The following is a 20,461-nucleotide window of genomic DNA, read 5'->3' as shown; positions in this document are numbered from 1 at the left end:
GGCATGGATGTTGGCTCAGGGCCAGTCTTCCTCAGTGCCCCCCCCCCCAAAAAGTCAATTCCAATGACCGATAAATAGATGAACAGATGCTTAACCCTGTGAGTCATCAGAGAATACAAATTACAGCCGCACTGAGACACCAGCACACACCCACTAGCAGGGCTGTTGTGAAGACTCTCCCTGCTGGCAGGGATACAGAATCATGCAGCCACTTTGGGCAAAGTTTAGAAGTTTCTTATAAAATTAGACACGCTTACTGTTTGACCTAGGAAGCCCACTTCTAGGAATCAACCTCGGAAGCATCTGTCCCTGCAAAGACCTATATGCAGATTTCATAACAGCATTATTCATAAAAGTCCCAAAGTGGAAACAACCCAAATAGCCATCAACAGGGGAATGGATAAACTAACTGTGGTACATCCATACAGGGGACTACAATTCAGTGATACAAAGAAACTGCTGATGCACAGGAGAGCGTGGATGCATCTCTGAGACATTACACTGGCTGAAAGGAGCCAGACAGGAGAGGCCATACACTGTGTGCTCCGATTTATGTGAAGTTCAAGGACAGAGAAACTTAACCTGTGGGGGTGGGAGTTGGTATGGGGGGTTGCTGCTGTGGAGAGGCGTGAGGGGGTCCCGGGGTGCCGGGTCAGCTGGGTGTCCACAAACACGGGAGCACTCACGGAGCTTCAGATGCCTTCACACACTGCAGCGTGTGCATGTGACTCCCGATGAAGTTGACAGAGATGGTCACTTCACACGAGGGGATGCTCTGACAACACCCCATCCACCACCAAATTAGGGCCCCTCGGTTATCCACCCAGAGGCCCCCTGCTTTCCTTCGGAACACAAAATGCCATTGGTAATTCCACGTTTGTTGGTAGGTTTATCCTTTCTCTAGCCCCCATAGAGATGCCAGTTCCCCCAGCACCTAGCCTGCATCTGTATATAGTAGGTGCTCAATAAACACCTGTTGAATGAATGAGTAACTGTTGGTCTCCTCCACCCAGACTATGAGCCCCCAGGGCTGGGATCACGTCTGCTTTGCTCACTCTCTACCTAGCACATAGTAGGACCACAAAGAGAAAGGAATTATATGACAGACACATGGTTCCACCAACCTGATGCACCCATCAAAGATGGAGTTCGTCAGGTGTGTGAAACCCAGGGACCCTTCGGCCTTAACTGCACAGCTGGAATTCAGTTGGTTGCAAATGAAAAAGACAACATTTTTTAAACTTGAAAGAAAATAAGACATCCACAAAGCTCGGGAGGCGCAAAGGAACTCCATGATGGTTTTGAAACCCCTAGAGAAAACCTCCTATTTGTCATGATCGGTCTGGGTCAAGGTTTTCAAGGACCCTGGACCAACCTGCCACCAGCCTACATGACACCCACGTATGGTGTCCCTGGACATTTTACAACATCCTGACCCCACTCCTCAAAACTGTCAAGGTCATCAAAAATGAGGAAAGTCTGAGAAACTGTCACAGCCAAGAGGCGCCTCAGGAGGCCTGACAACTAAATCTAATATGGTGCCCTGGAACAGAAAAGGGACATGAGGAAAAAACTAGCAGAATCCAAAGAAACTGTCTAGTTACTAGCAATGCACCACGGTCGGCTCCTTAGTGAAGACGTGTGGGCAGTAAGGGAACGGTTACACTAGGCAAAGCTGGGTGCGGTGTACAAGGGAACTCCACTCTCTTTGCAACTTTTCTGTAACCCAAAATTATTCTAAAAGAAAAAGTTCACTTTTCACAAGGCGTGATTTCCTCTGGGCGCTTTGCGGGCTCCTGCTGGAAACCTGTCACCGTCCTGCCCATGTGCGCGCTCTGGGTACTGCTCACGCAGTGCGCAGCCTGCGCAGCCGTGCTTACCTTGGGCGGGTCGAAGAGCTCCAGCACGCGGTCCGCGCCGTCGGGGGCGCGCCGCAGGGTCAGCCGCCCACGCTGCCAGCGCGCCCCGCTGTCCATGGAGGCCTCGTCGGCCAGGCTGTAGCGCAGCGCCGCCTCCTTGAGGGCCTCGGGCGGCGGCTCCCGAGCCAGGCTCCAGGGCAGGAGCTTCCTGGCCAGGCCGGGCCTGGCGGGGGCATCGCCGGCCTCGCCCGTGGCCCCGGCGGCTGGCAGCTCCCCGGCCGAGCGGCGGCGGAAGAAGTGGCGCAGGCTGTGGCGCAGGTGCTGGAGGGCGCAGGGCGCGGGCGGCCGCGGCGGGGCCAGCTCCTCCGAGCTGCGGGCCTTGGGCAGGCTGGGCGCGCCGGGGCCCGGGCCCGGTTCTGCGCGGGGCGCGTCGGCCTTGGCGGGGGGCCCGCGGCCCGTCTCCCGGTAGTCGCGCCCCGGCGGCCCGGGCGCGCGGCCCTCGCGCACCTCGCGGCAGAAGTAGCGCTGGAAGAGGTCGGTGAACTGCAGCGACACGAGCTCGGCGCGCAGCGGCGCGTGCTGCGGGTGCTCGCGGGCGAAGAGCCAGTACTGGCGGGCCAGCTCCCGGGCCGCGGCCACCGCGTGCAGCTCGCAGAACTCGCTCCAGCCCCGCGGGGACGCCGCGGGCGACGAGGCGGAGGACGCGGACGAGGCCGAGGAGGGCTGCAGGGTGGGCCCGTTCATGGCGGAGAGCGAGGTGGCGCGGCCAGGCTGAAAGACACGGTGGGGTGGGCAACAGGGAGGGAGCAGGCAGGTGAGCAGATGATGACTCCAGACCCCCTCCGGGACGCGTCGTTCACCAGACACAACGTCAAAAATCGGAAATCTCTCAGCAAACCCAGCGCTGGTGGACGCGGGGCCATGGGCGGTCCCCTGCAGGCTCGCCCTACCGTTAAGGGCCACAGCCTTTTGGGAGGGCAATTCGGCAGGATCAGTTTCAGACCCTGTAATTCCACTTTTAAGGACTCTGGAGAAATCCCTGCTCACACGTGCAGAGAGTAATGCGCGGGACAATCCCTGACCAGACATTTCCCGCTCCAGGAACCTCAACCCATCAGACTGAGGTTGATGGGAGAAACTGTGGCGCAGGCTGGAGCATTCTGCCACGGTGGGAAAGGATGAGGAAGACGTCTGCCACCACCTCGGGGAGATACCCAAGGATCCCACCAAGGGAAAGGCACAGCGCAGAACAACACACACTGCGATCCAATTTACACCAACACAGAAACCCAACTCCCGCATGTTGGTATGCAGGAGTGTATTACAGTGGCGGGCAGGAGGGCCGTGCTGGGGCAGACCCTTCCAGAAACAGGGGTGACCTGTGGGGAGGAACCAGAATTGGGTGCTGCGGGGAAAAGTAACCAAGCCAGACTGTTACTACTTGTCTCTAGAAAACACGGTTCAGAACAGAGCCTGGAGCCTGGCCCAGATCCCAGCACCACCACCTGCCAGCTGTGTGACCGTGGGCGAGTCACTCGGTTTCTCTGCCTTCATTTCCCTGTCTGTAAATGGGGCCCGTGGCTGTACCTGTCTCATGGGAGTGTCATGAGGATTAACTGAGTGAATAAATGCAAAGGCCTCAGAACCTAGGAGAAGCCTAATATGGGCTAGCTGCTGTCCTCTTATTGAAATGCTACAATGAGAGAGTATTATTGGTGTCAATAAAAATAAATGTAAAACAACGAATAAAAAGGAAAAATTAACAAGACTCACAAGGGGTGCACAGGAGCTTCCTGCTCTGACAGAGGAATGTCAGGACTGACAGCGCCTTGCCTGCCCATCCCTTCGCCAGGGGTGGTGGGGGGACGCAGGACACAGGACCCTTCTCCAGGCACCGCACGATGAAGAAAGAGGCCAGAAGCCCCCCACCTCTGCTGTCCACGGTGCTGAATCCCGGGCCGCTAGGTACCATCAGGACTGTCCTTCCTCCCAGGGAAGCCTGGCTGGGCCTGGGCCCCTGCTGAGGACCACAGAATCGTGACTGCTGATTCATCCCCCATCACTAGGACATTCCTGTGCTCCAGCCACTGTGCGAGGCCCTGGGGATGCAGTAGTGAACCAGAGAGACAGAAATCCTGCTCTCCTGGGGCTCACACACACACACACACATTACACACACACTTGCTGTGTGGCCTCACACCTGGCTGGACCTCTCTGAGCCCAGTTTCCTCATCTGTCAAACGGGGACAGCATGGTCTCCCTCTCCTAGGATGGCTGTAAGGAGTCCTTGAGAGGGCACTGAAGGTGGAGAGCTGAACCTGGAGACTGAGGTTCCCTCGGCCACATCTGACTCCACAGGCTCCTTCTCTCTGTGCGACCCTGTAACGCTGGGCAGACCTGCAGGCAGCTGTGGGACATGAGGGCTGCCCCTGCCATCTCCAGGCCACGGTGGAGACCCTGGAGCTGACTGCAGCAGAACGCCCCAGACAGCGCCGAGGAGGCGCTGCTGCTCCAGCTGGGAGGGCGCGCCGCACACAGCTGACGTTTTTGCACACCATTGGTCCTTGGCACCTGCACACAGCGGGCACTTTGCACACAGTAGGTAGCCAATAAAAGGTGCCAGGCAGAAGGGAAGGGAGAGGGACCACGGGTGCCCCTGACCCCACACTCTGCCAAGAAAACACCCCTGCAGCTAAAAAGAGAGGGCTTTACCTGCACACATGGGGCACCACACCCACACCTTGACACGAGTGAGGCAGGCACTGTCCTCTAGGTTGGGGGACCAGAGGGCTCTCAGATCTCAGACCCAAGCTCCTGCCACCCTATGAGACCCCATGTGATCTGTGCCCACTTGTGCCGGCTGCCCCTGGGAGACTGCACTGGGAGTCCCCTCTGCCCTGCCTGCTCTCAGCGGCTTACAGTCTCACACAGGAGGAGCCCTCTCTGAGCTCACACGCTGAGCCGAGTCCTGAACTGGTCCTTCAGCATGCTGGTCACGTGCCATCATTCAATAGCTGTGACTATTTAATTAGCGACTCTCTCTCCACCAGACTGTGAGCTCCATGAGCCAGGAGCCGCTCCCTGCCCCATCGAGTTCCCAGTATGCAGCAAGAGCTCAATAAATGCCTGCTGAATGAATGAATGTATGAATGCAAGAGGTCAGTTGGATTTGCAACCTCTGGCTCCTCTGGCAGATGCGTGGCAGCCAGTAGCCAGCAACAGCCACCTCTTGCTGGGCCAACCTACCTCGTGGGCACCCTGGGCCTCCCTCTGTCCCTGTCTGTCCCTTTGCCTGGAAGACCTGTCCCTGTCCACTGCACATGGCAGAGTCCCCAAGTCTAACTGCAGGGCCAACCCCTGGCAGGAGCCTCGTTCGAACAGCTGCCCACAGCATGCTGCCTCACAGCCCGGGTGACGCAGGGCGCCCTCCCCCCAGGGCCACGCCAGCTCCCGGGAGAAGAGCGCCTGCTCCACAGCACACGCTTCTCTAACTGCTTCTGCGGAATGCCAGCGCTCCCACGCTTCACGGCAGCCCCAGCGGGCGGGGCCGATGACTGCTCCCACTTTACAGATGGAGCAACGGGAGCCCGGAGAGCTCCCACAGCTAGTGGTTAAGGAAGCCCCACACAGAAGGCACCCCCGAAGTGCCTGATCAGTGCCCAAATGCACCCTACAAGGAGGATTCACTTCTCAGTGACTGTTTGTTGAATGAATGAGTGGGATCCAGACGAGGGGATATAAAGGTCTCAGTCCGCTCCTGCTGGAGTCAGGAGGCACCCTCCTCCAACCAGGCCCGAGACCCACCAGGTAGTCAGGAAAATAGCCACAGGGTACACACTTTAAAACCTGCGGATCCGATACTTGTGTATGTTGAGAAAGGACCACCACTATAAATGTAGTGATTATGTTGTACACTGGAAACTAATAGAACGTTCCATGTCAATTATATCTCAATTAAAAAGATAAATAAAAATTTAAAACCAGAAATAATAATAAATGACGTATTTCAGGCTTTCTAGGTCCCCTGCTCTGTGCTGGACAGTGCATAGCATATTTACTCACCTAATCCCCACTGGAGGGAGGAGGCCTTGTGTAATACCCATTTTATAGAGGAGAAAATCGAGGCACGGGAGGAGTGGCTCGCCCAGGGTCCCACGGCCAGTGAGGGGCAGAGCAGGATTAGAACCTGGCCTGCTCCACTGGCAAGAGAACCTGAGCAATACAGCTCCCCGGTCACCCCCCTGCCCGGAGGGCTGAGAGGCATCTGACTCTGGCTCACCCCCCAGGGGTCAGAGCAGGCGCTCCAGAAATAGCAGTTTATGAATTAGTGAGCTCCTAGGGTTGAGGCGGCTGCCATTTGACAGCCATGCTCTTGGAGTCACACTCCTGACCGCACAGACCGACAGGAAAGGCAGTGAGGCTCTGAGAAGCCCACCGAGACACCCCCGCCCCCCGGACGCCCTGTGCATGGTGGAACTACCAACCACACCTGGGTCCACGTCCCACCTCTGCCACTTCCTCGCTGTGTGATGCAGAAGAGGGTGCTTCCCTCTCTGAGCCTCAGCATCCCCATCTGTAAAATGGGCTGATGTCTGTCCCTCACTGTGCGCCAGGAGCATCTAAGAAGTGATGTCTCTGAGGCGCTCAGCACAGGGCTGGGGAAACAAGTGGCTGTTGCTATTTTGTTACTATTATTGTTAGAACAGAGACCCTCCAGCTCCGGAGAAGGTCAGGCCTGCCTGCCACAAGGAGCTCCAGGGGAGCCTGGCCTCGTGGGCCGGGCCGGGCAGGGGGTGTCACGGGGGCCCGAACAAAAGGGCTTCTCAGGGAAGAGGCAGTTCTGGCAGGAAATGGCCAGCAGAGCGCTCGACTGTGGCCCTAGCGGGGGAGGCCAGGCTGGGGAGGTGGCCTAGCCAGGCGAGCAGCCAGGCCGAGGGAAGGAGGTCCCCTCCTTGGGCCACAGCCCGGTGGGTAGCCGCTTACTGAGCACTTACTGTGGGCCAGGCCGGGAGGAGAGCGATTGATGCGGTCCGGCCAGCCCAGGGGTCAGGGCCGAAGGGCTGCTGGCAGGAAGCGGTCATCATCATCCGGGACTCCCAGGGGCCCTCAGGCTTAGGTTGGGGGGTGGGGAGGGGTTCTTGGGGCACTCTGTCCCCCCTGGAGCATGTGGGGCCTGGGCAGCCAGGGGGACACAGAGGGCCTGTAAATCCAGGGGGGTCTGTCCCCCTGCTTAGCCTGGGCTCCTGGGGCAGGGGTCCCGCTGGGGGGGCTCTAGGATTTCCCCTGACCCCATACCAGGCTGAGGGCCGAGGATGAGACGATGTGGAGCGGCAGGACCACGTCCTGGGGCACCCTGGTGTCGCCCATCCTCCCAGGCCTCATAGCAAACACACAGGGCAGCGCGCCCCACACCCATCTGAGGGCCCGGGCCGGGGGATCCTGCCTCTCATGACCCTGAATTCAGAACAACTGTGTCCACCGGAGAGTCAGCCAAGGGTCACAAAGGAGGGCCATGAAGCCTTAGCCCGTGCCTGCTGTCCCCGCTCACGCCTGTCCATCCTGGGGGATCCTTGAGCTGCTGTCAAGTCAGGGAAGAGCCTGGCTCTGAGCTGTGGGGCCCACTCCAAGCCGTGGCTCCAGAGACGGGGGCTCCCAGCCCCACTCTGCCCCATCACCCTGTGTAACGAGGGAACCTGGGGAGCATACGGTTCCCTTAATCATCAGGCTCAGGTGCAGAGAAGGCCTCTACCCACCTGGGGGAATTCCACCTGCCAAGGCTTGGGGAGATTTTAAACTGTGGTGAATGAAGTTAAAATGAGCCAGTCTGGAGCCCCCGCCCTCCTCCAGCTCACAGACACTTGGGCAGGAAGTCTCACACCTTCGGAGGGAAACACCTCCTCCAGGAGGCCTCTGGGTTGACTCCGGGCCACAGGGAGCGTTTCTCTCTTTCCCACCCACAGCACCAACTTCTCTAGCAGCCTGGACCCCATGCCCAGGGAGGCCCAAAGAGCTAGGGGACGCCAACACACATGGCCTGGCAGGCGGCTCCCTGCCCTTCCACACCATTCACACTGGTCAGACTGGAGAAGCCTGGGGCAAGCAGGGAGCAAGGGCCCCGGGGCCCTGGGGAGGCCAAGGGGTGGGTTCTGCTCTGGACCAGCGGAGCCAGCAGGGCCCTGACGCACCCTCTCGAAGTCACCTAGTGTCCAGGGACTTTTATCAGGCTGCCAGAACAGGAACTGTCCTCCAGCTGCCTCTGCCCCCAACCTCAGCCTGACACCCCGGCCACTGACCCAGCCAGGAGTGGGGAAAGCCAAGACTCTCTGAACGCCACCCCCTGCCTGTCTCAGCATGGGACTTCTTCCTTCAAGTGAGGACCTCCCCCAACCCCCTCCCCACCGCTGACCATGCCGCTTCATAGTATCGGGAGGGGTGCGCTCAAGCTTCCCGCTCCTGTGCATCTCTCCTCACACTCATCACCCTCTCTGGGCCCTCCTGTGAGAAGATACCAGAGTGCCAGCTCTCAAAGGGCAGATTCTGTGCCAAAGGCCCTCTTTTGTGTCCCGTCCTACCCCCATCCCCGCCTCGAAAGGCCAGCCCCCCATCAGGCGCCCTGTGAGTCAGCTCCCGGTGAGCAGGGCACAGACTTCCTCCCTCCCAGGCCTCCCTGGGGACACAAGGGGCAGCGGCAGGCTCCCCCCAGCCAGCCAGGGTGGGGGCCCACATCCGGGCAGGCCCCCAGGGGCTCCGGGCCTGGCTCACGAGGAAGCCTGCAGCCCGGCCCCCCTCGCCGACCCCTGTCAGGGTGGCGTGGGAGGAAAAACCTTCCAGCCATCTGCTCAGCTGCCGGGTTTCCGGCCGAGGCGGGGCCGGGACGCCAGGAGGACCCGCTCTCCCGGGGAAGTGCCCCTTGCCCCTGCTGGGAGGAGGGACACAAGACGAGCCGCCCAGGGGAACCCTGGAGTCCCGACTGAGGAACGCAGGGCGCCCAGGCCTCGGGGCCCAACTGAGCAGGTATCCAGCTGTGGCCTCTGGACCTGCCCAGTCCCCAAGGGACCTGGGAGGGGGGCCGCAAGAGAGGGAGCTGGGGCACAGGGCTCCTGGGTCCAATTAGGCCTGACTCAGCGAGTGACCCCAGCTGAGTCACTTCCCCTGGGCAGCCTGCCCGCCTCAGTTTCCTCAGGGAGGGTGGGAGCTGGGAACAGGGTCTGCTGGGAACCAGCCGCTCGGGTTGCACCTCTGTACTCTACGGCAGGCTTCTCTGTCTGCCAGATGGAAGTGGCTCCCTGCCCCGCCCAGCTGAGGATGCTGGCACCCGGGCCCTGGGGACCGTTCTCCCAGGAAACCTGGCAATTAAGTGCCAGCCCCCTTTGGGCATTAATAGCATAGCTCAAACTTACTGAGCGCTGACTGCATGCCAGGCCCCGTGCATACCTCCTCTCAAAACAACCCTATCCTGTAGTCATTAGTACTCCCATGTGAGATGAGGAGAACCATAGCTCAGAGAGGTTATGGGACAAGCCCAGGGTCACACAGCCATAGCAATTACAGCCAACACAGTTCGAGTCCCTACTCTGTGCCAGGCCCATGCACTTTGCATACGAGCTCACATACAGACATATACCCTGGGGAAGTGGGGACTCTTGGCCCCTACTGGCCAAGTGAGGCCCAGAGAGATCAGGTAACTTGCCTAAGGCCTCACAGCTAGAAGCTGACAGAGCCCAGATTTGGCCCCAAAGCCCATGCTGCTACCAGGGAAAAGAGAGAGCTTAACAGGAAAGGCCTCTTCTTGTAATAACAACAACAACAATAATAATATATATTATTAATTGAGTGCCAGGCCCAGCTTTATGTGCTCCGTCTCCCTGCTCGGAGTGGGCAGCACTGGGACTGGCCACTGGGAGGTCCCTCCGAGTGCCCCCAGCCCCACCCCGTCTTCCCTCGGGGAGGCTCCGTTCAGGAGGCAGAGGGTGTCCTGAGGTGGCCCAGCTGGACCCAGACGTCCACGGGCCCCCACAGGCTGAACCGCCGTATCTGGAGAGGTTCCAGAGGATCTGACGGGGGTTAGGAAGTCCTGTTTATCGGAGAAAGATCAAGCCCAGGGTGCAGAGGGGTGGGGGTGGGGGTGGAAAATCAGAAGGAAACAAGCAGAGCTGACATCCGTGTCGAACCAGATAATGCCCATCTCCTCACTGCTCCTCGTCACTCCTCCTGACCAAGCCGTTCTAAACACTGTGACTTCACTCTTTACGGTTCCAACGACCTTACGACACAGGTACTATTATCACACCCACTTGACAGATGAGGAAACTGAGGCTGGCGTGGTCAGGCAAGGCCGCACGGCCAGGAAGCACCATCACCTCCTCCTGCCTGGGTCTTCAGAATTCCTCTCCCAGACTCGGGACCCCGAGAGCTGCAGGTGCAGGAGGCGCTCCAGGGAAGCTGAGGAACGACATTCCACGACAGTGACCACGACGCTATCGGTGGTGACGATAAAATCACCCCCCACACCTGTACGTGGACCTTTCTCTGCCAGGCAGCAGGTGCTTTTCACACACTGACTTATTAAATCCCTACCACGAACTTGTTATTACCCCATTTCGCATAGCGGGAAACTGAGGTCCGTTAAGTGTCACTTGCCCGCGACCTCAGCTGGAAAGAGACAGAGGGAGAATGGAAGTCTCCAGACCCTCCTCTGCTGAGCCTCCTGACGGTCCTCAGACCCCAGCAGCGGATACCGCCGGCTGCCGCCGTGGCCCACGGGGACTCGCCAAGTTCTAGGAATGCTCACCCTTTGGCTCAGAAGGATTTCCCCTCCCATAGAGGGGGTTGTGGGAAAGGCTCAGAAAAACCGTATTAAAAACCCTTCCAACTTCCCCAACGGGCCCTGGCCTCTCATCTGCTGACCCCAGCCGCCCAGGCGGCCTCGCCTGCTCTCCCCCCATCAGGGCTGAGTCTCTGGCCCCCGCAGGCCCCGGGGAGCCTCCAGCGCCGTTTCCGCTCTGGCAGCCAGGTCAGTGATGGGAAATCCAGACACAACTCGCGCCCACAACCCTGGAGACCCATGCGCCCACCGCCCTGGCAGGGGCCCCGGGCTGGGCTGTAAATGGGGAGGCAGGATGGGCTGGCTGTCCCAGCTGCGCCTGGCAGCTGGCAGGGGTCAGGGGATGCTTATGCCCCAGGCAAGGGGGGTGTAGGTCAGATCTAGGCCCCTCCTGCCCCAAAGCTGGACCTTGGCCCTGCAGACCCGGCCTTGCCAGGCCCTCTGCTCCAAAGCCCCCACCCGCAGCCCGATTTCACTTCCTCCCACTCAGTCAGGCCTGGCCATGCCTCTCCCTGGAGGCCCCCAGCTGCAGGCAATGACCTCCTCACCTACATCATCGTGCCCGGGAATGGGGAAGAGAAACAGGAGAATGAGGAAACTAAAGAAAAAAAAGAAGCGGGACAAGCAGGCAGGCAGGACCCCTCCCCAGTTCCTCAAATGCAGTCCCCACCGCCCCAAAAGCCCCCATGGCCAGAGGGAGGGCACGGAGGGGATTTCTGCACCAGACACTAAGGGCCTCTCAAATACCCTCCCAGCTGGCCCCTGACCTAGAGCACCAACACACCCCCAGCCTGTTTTGGGTGGGAGGGTTTTCCCGTGGCCCAGGTCAGGGGTGTGAGGGTACTCGCCAAAGAGACCTGAGCTCTGGGATCCCTAACCTCTGGGAACCCCCAAATTCAGTGGCATGGGGCCGCTTGGCCAGGCTCACCTCGGTGATGCAGAAAGTGGGGAGAGGGGCTTCTGGAATCGGGGGCTCCCTCTTAGCCACATGGCCTGGGGCAGTAGGGAGGGGCCGCGCCGGAGGGCTCTTCCATCTCGCAGCCTCAGTTTCACTACTTTCACTTTCAAGGTACCGAGCGGTGACCCCCCCCCCCGACCCCTCCCACCAGACACAAGTCGAGGGGGATGCTGCCTCTACAGGCGGGGCCGCTTTAAGGGGTGGCCTGGGGGTAGGAGCCGCAGCCTCTGCGGGCGCCTCCCCCACCGCCTGGCTCCCCACTCCATCCCAGCACGTGTGTGGGTGGGGTGTCGGCCGGGAGGGTGTCGCAGGAGCCGGGGAAGGGTCCCCCCGAGCGCCCCCACCTGAGTGAGCGGCAGGACAGCGTTTCAGGCGGGGGTGAGCGCGCAGACCCGGGAAGGACCGAGCCCTCCGGCCCCGGGGGAGGGCAGCGCCGGGGAGGCCGCCTTACCTGAGACACGGGGGGTCCGGGCCCGGCCGGCCCATGGCGTCGCGCGCCTCCGGCCCCCCGAAACCCCGAGGGGGCGGGTGGGCCCCCGCCCGGGAGCGCTCTCTCCGCGCGCCGGCTCCTGGCTCGCGGCTCTATCGAGCGGGGCTCAGGCAGGAAACCCGGGCTCGGAAAATGGCCAGCGCCTCATCATTTCCGCCGCCAGCGCTTGACAGTTGCGGGAGGATGCGCCCCGGGTCGCCGCCGGGGAAACTTTGCTGCCGCCGCCGTCGCCACCGCGGGCCGCGACAGTCCGGGCGGGCGGCCGGGCGGAGGCGGCGGCCGAGCCCATGCCGCCCCGCGCCGTTATGTAAAGAGGAACCGGCTGCGCTCGCCGAGCCCCGGGGGGGGGGGGCGGTCCGGCGGGGCGGGGCCCAGGGGCGAGGCCGCGCGAGGCCACGCCCACCTCCGCGAGCCGGCCGGGGCCGGAGGGGCAGGTCCTGGGGGCGGGGCAGGGTCTTGCCACGCCCACCGCCCCTGCGCCTCCGGGGCTGACCGGGTCCTGGGGTCTCCAACGCGCGCTGGGGAGGGGCGGGGCCTGGACGAGCCACGCCCACAGCTCGCCCACCCGATTTTGCACCGCGCAGCCTAAAGAAGGGAATGAACGGCCGGGGGGGCGGGCCACCCGGTGCCTCCGGCTGCGGGGGCGGGGCCCCAGGAAAGGCGGGGCCGGGGCGGGGCCGGGCCGAGCCGCCTGGCCTCGAGGGGGCGCGCCCCGCCGACTCCCTCCCGCCGGGCCTTATCTGCGCGCGCCGGACCTGTCCGTGCAACAGCGACCGCAGCTTTCATCACCCGGGGCAGGATCCCCGCCCCGCCCGGCCCCAGCTACCCGCGGCGCCGCTGCGCCGACCCGCCGCGGCCCCAGCCCCCCACTCGGGTTCCGTCGCCACCCTCGTGTCTGTGCCCCCCGTGTAGACCGCCCTCCATCGAGCCGCCCGTCCCCCGCGCCGGGAGTGCCCCTTTCTCCGGGAAGCCCTCCCAGACCGCGGACGCCCATGCGCTCCGGGCCTCCCTGTCTGCGGGCCACTTTCATTTTCTCTCCGGGCCTGATGTGGCGTGAGGTTGACAGCGGGGTCCCCGCGAGTCTGGGGTGGCGCACACGCTCAGCCAGCCCGGGTGTCGGGGAGAGAGGAAAGTCTGTTCCCTCCCTCCCACAACAGGAAACGGGTCGCCCACGCCCCCAGCCCGCAGGGGCCGGGTCACCCCTTTCCAGACAGCGCGCCCCTCCATTCCGCTGCCTCCCCGTCTTCCTAGATGTGGGCATATGACGTGACTTCTCCATACCTCGATTTCCCCACCGAGGGAATGGAAATAATAAGAGTACCCGCTCCACTGGGGGGCGTGAGGACGAAATGAGTTCATGCGTGAAGGCAGGCGGCCTGCGGCTTGGCCCAAGAGAAAACGCTTTCTGTGAGTGTTGGTTAGACTGTCAGGCCCGAGTCCTGCCCTCGGAGCTACAGGAAGGGGTTCCCCAGAAGGTGGGGATTTCCAGACCCCAGCAGAAGGGGGAAGGAGGCTGGTCGGCTGCAGGGTCCTTGGTGTCCAATAACCTTGAAAGAGCTGGCCACAAACCGTGTGCTTTCCACAGATAAGTGTTAAGCACCTACTGTGTGCTGGGCACTGTTCTAGATGCTGGGGACACAGCAGTGAACCAGACAGACGAATCTCCCCGCCCTCCCGGAGCTGACACTCTGGGGAGGGGACACGGAGCACAGATAAATAAATGGGATACTGTGTCATGAAGGTGGACAAAGAGTTACGGGATGGAGAGCCGGAAGGGGCCGTCAGACTGGAGGCTCGGTGACAGCGACCCTGAGGAGCTAACATCTGAGCTGAGACCACCCCTCCCCCCACCCCAGGGCATGAAGAATCCAGGCGTGACAAGGTCTGAGGGAAAGGTGTTCCAGGCCAAAGGAACAGCCAGTGCAGGGGTCCGGAGGTGAGAAACTCCGTGTGTTCGAGGAACGTTGGGAAGGCAGTGGTGATAGATGGGAAGAGCTGAAGTCGGAAAGGCGGGCCTGTCCCATGGAGACTTGAAGGTCCTGGTGGCAAGCTTGGGAATTCCCTCGAGGGCAATAGGGAGCCATGGAGAGTTTTGAGCAGAAGGACCTGTTGACCTTTGGATTTGAGCTGCAAAGCCTGCAGGAGGCGACCCAGCATCCGAGGGTGTGGGACGAGGGGAGGGGGAAGGTATCAGGAGGCGTAAACTGATCGCCCCACATTATTGTCTCTCTATTCCACTTCGGGAGACTGAGGCCCAGAGAGAGCAGTAAGTTGCCTGCAGTCACACAGCTGCCAGGTGGTACCAAGAGAGCAGCCGGGTACACAGCAGTTGTCAAATGGTTGCTGAAGTCTGCCAGCCACAAGCACTTTCCCTCTCGCTGCCAGACAGCAGTTCTGCTGACCTAAATGGAGACTTGTGGTTCTTCCCCTTTTTAATCACAGTGCACGGCGTCTCTCGCCAGATTTCTCTGAGGCGCGAAGCGGTTTCCTTTCTCGCTGAATTTCTTCTCGCCGCGCGTCCCCTCCAGCGTCCAGTTTCTCGTTTCAGCGCTCTCCGCGATGGAGACGTCGCACCTTCGTTTCTGTTTTCCTTAGAAAGGCGAGAGGCTTCTGAGGAGCCCCTGCCGCCGCCTTGCCCTAGATTCGAGAGCCTCGCGGCTCAGCCCGCGATCGCATCTCTGCGGCTCCTCCCCCTTCGCAGGCCGCCGCGAGCAAGAGGTTTAGGCCGAAACGGGCAGGGCCGGCGCCCAGCGGGTCCCCCCGCGGGGACAGACGCTGACCCCGAGGGCACCTGCTGCCTGCCCGGTTCCGGCCCAGGCTCTCCGGATTAATAGCAGCAACGAAACAATAGTCAACGACCATATCGACAGGTACTGCTTAATACTGTTAATAGTGACATTAACAGTTAACACTAATAACAAAACAAAAGTTAACCAGTACAGGATGCCAACACAAGGACTGATAACAATAACTATAAAAACATAACAATAAACAAGTCTAATTAATAGTAAAAATAGTTACTGTTACAGGATTAATAGCGAATATTAGATAAGAATAGGATATTAGTAGTAACAATAAATATGATAACACCTAACAAGTCTAGGATAAATGGTAATAATAGGAGCTAATGGTTACAAGATTAAGCATAATAAATATAAAATAACAACAGGATAGTAATAAGATTAACAATAAATGTGATATAATAGGACTAACAGCACTTAATAGTTACAGGACAAGTAATAATAAATATAAAAATAACAATAGGCGAGAATAGGATTAAGAGTAATAGATACGATACTATCATTAAACAGCTAATGATGTAGGATTAGCAATAACGTGGTGAGCAGTCTTTGAGCCTTGCTGCGGGCCAGGCATTGCTCCACACCAGTTCCGACAAATGGAACTTCCTGTGATGATGGAAATGTTCTGTCTGCCCTGTGCAATATGGTCCCCACTCGCCACATGAGCCTCTTGAGCGCTTGAAACGTGGCCAATGTCACTGAGGAACTGAATTTTAACTTTACTTAATGTTAATGAAGTAACGTGTAAAGAGCCACACGTAGCCCGCGGCTCCTGGGCCGGACGGCGCAGCTCTGACATCTTGCATGCGTTAGTTCATTCGACTCTCGCGGCCGCCCGGGGTAGGCGCTATTGTTGATATTACTATCCCCATCGTGTGGTGAGGAAACCGAGCCCTGAAAAGTGGAGTCATTAGCCCTGATCAGGATCTCTCAAGGACGCCCTTCAAGCACAGGACGCCATTGTCAGAGGGGCCCCTAATTAAGAACCAAGGCTCTGGGGTCACCCAGATGGCTTTAGAAGTCTGTGTTCTGCATCTTCTTAGCTGTATGATCACTTGGACTCTCTAGGCCTCAGTTTCCTCATCTGTAAGATGGGGACAGTCACAGGGCTGACCTCACTGGCATGGGGAGAATTTGATGAGAAAACTCACGTTAAGGGCTTGGGAGGCTGGACAACACTTCCGAATAGCATGTGCTCAATAAAGAGTGTTGATTAGGGGCCAGCCTGTGGCCTAGTGGTTAAGTCCGCACGCTCTGCTTGGCGGCAGAGTTCACTGGTTTGGATCCTGGGCACAGACCGACATCATGCTGTGCAGGTGTCCCACATACAAAATAGAGGAAGATTGGCACAGATGTCAGCTCAGGGGCAATCTTCTTCACCAAGAAAAAAAAAAAGAGAGAGAGAGTGTTGATTACAATCTATACAGGCATGCACCACACGACAGTGCTTCAGCCACCGGACTGCATATATGATGGTGGTCCCCGGACTGCTTATATGATGGTGGTCCCACAAGATTAGTACCACATATTCTAGGTGTGTAGTAGGCTATACCATCTAGGTTCGTGTGAGCACACTCTTTGATGTTTGCACAATGACAAAATTGCCTAACAACACATTTCTCAGGATGTGTCCCTGTTGTTAATCGAGGCATGACTGTAAGTGGATGTGAGTCATACGTCCCTCAGGGGTGGCTGTGGAGCATGCTGGTCACAGAGACTTGCCCTGTGGGAGACAGACCCTCACGCCCATTGTACAGATGAGGACCCTGAGGCTGGAGAGCGAAGACTCCTCCCAAGGTTACCAGCCGGTGCGTGGAGGCCTCGATGTCCACATCTGTGGAGTGTGCTTCTGCAGACCCGTCCTCCCCCTGCTGGGAACACGGTCTGGGCCACAGGTGAGGAGCAGGCCTGAGCCCGGGGCTGCCCCCTGGCCAGGCAACGGCTGCGACACTGGACTGAATGTTTCCAGCCCCCCACAAATTCACGTTGAAATCCTTACCCCCAGGCGACGGTGTTAGGGGGGTGAATGGGGCAGGAGGCAGAGGCCACATGCATGGGATTAGTGCCCTTGTGAGAGAGACCCCAGAGGGCTCCCTCCAGCTCTGCCACGTGAGGTTACAGCTGGAAGGCACCCATTGTGAACCAGAACGGGGGGGCGCTCACCAGTCACCGAATCTGCCAGCGTCTCCATCTCAGCCTTCCCAGTCTCCAAAACTGCGAGAAATAGATTGTGTTGTTTATAAACTACTCATAGCGGAATTTCTACGGTATTTTGTTATAGCAACCCGTGTGGACTAAGACAGAAAACTGGTACCCAGACGTGGGGTGCTGCTGTAGTCAACACGCATAACTGTGGAAGCGGCTTTGGAACTGGGTGCTGGGTAGAGGCTGGAGGAGTCTGGGGTGATTGCTAGAAAACGTCTGCACTGCCAGGACGGACCCCTACGGGCCATTCTGCTGAGGGCCCGGAGGAAGAGGAGCGCTGCAGACGAAGCCGGCCCAGGACAAGGGGAGAGGCCCGAGGCGGTTCGCGGATCATCGGGGCTTCCCTCCCATCCCAGAATGCAAGGGTCTGGGTGGCAGGACGATTTCAAAGGAGGGGCCACCCCTGCTCGCTCTGCCCGGGTGGGTCCCGGTCAGCGCCCCCTGTGGCTCCAGCAGGCCCCCAGGGGCGTGGGCTGTGCCCCAAAGCTGTGCGGGCATGGCTGCCTCCACCTAGATTTTGCAGCAGCTGCCAGCTCACAACCCAGGCAAGGGGCCACGTTGAGGGTAGGGTCACCAGGGAGAGTCCCCACCAGAGTGGTGCCCAGCAAAGCCAGGGGGCGGACAGAACCTTGGGGGCCCAACTGCTGCCCAGCAGAGCTTCGAAGGCAGGAACGCCACCCCAATGTGTCCAGAAGGCAGAACCCCACACCCCAGGGGCTCTGGAAAGCGGGACACAGCCCCAGCATGCCTGGAGGACAGAGCATCTGGCCAGAGGGGATTATTCTAGAGCCTGAAGGCTTTGGACTCCTCAGGACCTGCCACTCCTTTTTTCTTTTCCACCTCTGTCCTATGCCCGTCCTCTCGCGGTTGCATTCTGGAAGCGCACGTTTGATTTCACAGCTGGAGAGGAATCGGCCGCAGAATGGCGGCACCTTGAGTCTCACTCACAACTGACTTAGAGAAGGCTTTGGGCATTAGACTTCTGCGTTGATGCTGGAAGGAACTAAGACTTTTGAGGCTCTTGGGATGGAACGCATTTTGCATGTGTGAACTTTGGGGGGCCAAGGGCAGAGTGCAATGAACTGAATGTTTACGTCCCCCCAAAATGGACTAAGACCGCTGGTGCTGGAGGTTTCCAGGCCTGGGTTTTCATCCCAGCGCTGCTGCGTGAGACTCCACATCCTAAACCTCAGTGGCCGCAGTCTGTAAAATGGGCGTGACAGTAGCAGGGCGAAGGGAAGTGAGACTGTGCAGGCCATCCGGTCCCGAGCAGGCGCTCAGGGAACGTCCTGCATGCTCACTCTATCAAGTGACCCCTGGAACACACTGGGCTCCTCACCGCTCCTCAAAACCACCTCCGACTCCCGCCTCAGAGCCTTTGCACGGCTGTTCCCTCTGCCCAGGATGCCCTTCCAACCGATGTTCCCATCCCTCGCTTCCCTCACTCCCTGGAGGCCCCCTCCCCCTCCTCTGGCTGCTGTCACTCTCCTCTCTGACTCTGCTCCTCCTCCTTCCACCACGTCTGAGAACGCTCAAGCAGCTTTATGGAGAAGCCCCACGTGGTGGGGGACGGAGGCCTCCTGCTGACAGCCAGCAAGGAACAGAGACCTCTGGGCAACAGCCCCAGATGAGCCACCTTTGAAGTGGCTCCTCCAGCCCCAGTCCAGCCTTCAGATGACGGGAGCCCAGCCCATGTCTGGCTACAACCTCAGGAAAGAGCCTGCACCGGAAACACCCGGCTACACCGCTCCCAGATTCCCGGGACCATATGAAATAATAAATGCTGTTTTAAGCCACTAAGTTGCAGAGCAATTTATGACATAGCACATAACGAATACAGAGCTCAAGACAGCTCTGGGGGTGTCCAGCCAGCCCCTTCCCCACCCTTCAGGGCCCAGCGGAGGCTGGCAGGGTCAGGAAGGGGAGTCCTGGCCAGAAGGAATTCTGTCAGCGGCCCTTCCTCTTTCCGCCGGATTCCCGGGCGGGTCCAGGGGCGAGCAGGTGCCGGGGCCGCTCCGTCCAGCTTCCTCCCCGCGCCCGGTTCCCCTTTCCACCCTCCCAGCGACTTCCACTCCGAAACCCGCCCCAGGCCGCCTCAGGAAAGCAGGCAGCGCTTTACAATCTGGACTCCATCTCCGGAAGTCTGCACGGGAGCTGAGACCTCCCGGGGAGCAGGACACCCCCGCCCATCCCTGCCGTGAGGGCTCTGCCAGGAACGACCCCACTTTTCGGAAGAGGAATCGGAGGCCACGTGCCCAGAGTCACACGGCTGCTCAGCGACTGAAGCAGACCCCTGGACCCAAGACCTGTCCGATCGCAGAACACAGCTCTCAACGACTTACTACGCCCAAATAATAATAATAATAATAATGGGGTAATAACAGAATTAATCATTATTGGACATTATGTGCCAGGCGCTATTTTGAGGGCTTTGCATGGATTAATGATTTAGTCTTCCCAACAACTGTAGGAAGGAGAGAGTGTTGTTTCCCTCCCTTCGACAGAGGGGGAAACTGAGGCACGGAGAGGAGAAGTGACCTGCCCCAGTCCCAAGGCTGGTAAGCGGCCCAGGACTCGGGGTCCAGAATTCCGACCTTGGCCCAAATCGCCCGCGGCGGCCGCGCGCCCCAAGCGCACCCCCGGGGCCCCCAGCCCGGCCGCGCAAACGCGGAACGCCCCCTCTTCCGCGAGGGGATGTGGATTCGGAGGGGAAATGACTCAGTGGCGTGCGGCCCCGCAGACAATTAGGCACTTCCAACCCGGGTAATTAAAGGCCCCGATGGCTCCGCAGAGACCGGACAACCTGGTTACCGCGGCCGCCCCGCGCGGCCCGGCTCCGCGGGGCCCGGTCCAGGCTGCGCGCCCGCGGGCGGTGACGCGGGGCTCGGGCGCCCCCTGGTGGCCCCGCGCTGGCGGGCGGCGGAGGCTCCCGCGAAGCCTCGGCCCCTCCTCCCGGAGCCGCCCTGGACGCCCCACCCCGGCTCCAGGTCTGGGGCCTCCGATCCACCGTCAAACGGCCACCAAGGTCGACAACACGGATTTGGGACATGGTTTAATGCCCGGCTTCTTCCTCTGGTGCTGGGTCACCCTGGGCAAGTGAGTTGGGCTCTCTGAGCCTCAGTTTCTTCGTCCGTAAAATGGGGATAAGGGATGACTCGACCTCCTAGGATTGTGGTGAAAAGTCAAATGATTCGTGTTGAGGTCTCTGCCACACAATCAGTGCTCCTCAAATGCCGCCTATTATTTATTTCCAAGGCACGAATGTGATTATGGGCCATGTCTCTCCCCTGCTCTGAACCTTCCGTGGCTGTGTGACCTTCTGAG

General features: G+C 59.6%; 1 protein-coding gene across 2 annotated transcripts in view; it reads right to left on the bottom strand.

The window, feature by feature from the left end:
* Nucleotides 1-12,419, bottom strand: part of SH2B3 (SH2B adaptor protein 3) — a 37,447-nt gene extending 25,028 nt beyond the window's left edge. For both annotated transcript variants that reach the window (XM_046639793.1, XM_046639794.1), the window contains exons 1-2: nt 12,093-12,419; nt 1,881-2,630 (exon numbers count right to left, since the gene is read on the bottom strand). In XM_046639793.1, the coding sequence (XP_046495749.1) occupies nt 1,881-2,603 (723 nt within the window). In that variant the 5' untranslated portion in view covers nt 2,604-2,630; nt 12,093-12,419. The remainder of the gene's footprint in view (nt 1-1,880; nt 2,631-12,092) is intronic.
* Between the last annotated feature and the right edge of the window lie 8,042 nt (nt 12,420-20,461).

This window comes from Equus quagga, chromosome 15 (assembly GCF_021613505.1).
Source record: "Equus quagga isolate Etosha38 chromosome 15, UCLA_HA_Equagga_1.0, whole genome shotgun sequence".
Classification (NCBI taxonomy): Eukaryota; Metazoa; Chordata; class Mammalia; order Perissodactyla; family Equidae; genus Equus; species Equus quagga.
The sequence above is the reverse complement of the archived record's forward strand: the minus strand, read 5'-3'. Positions and strand labels throughout refer to the sequence as shown.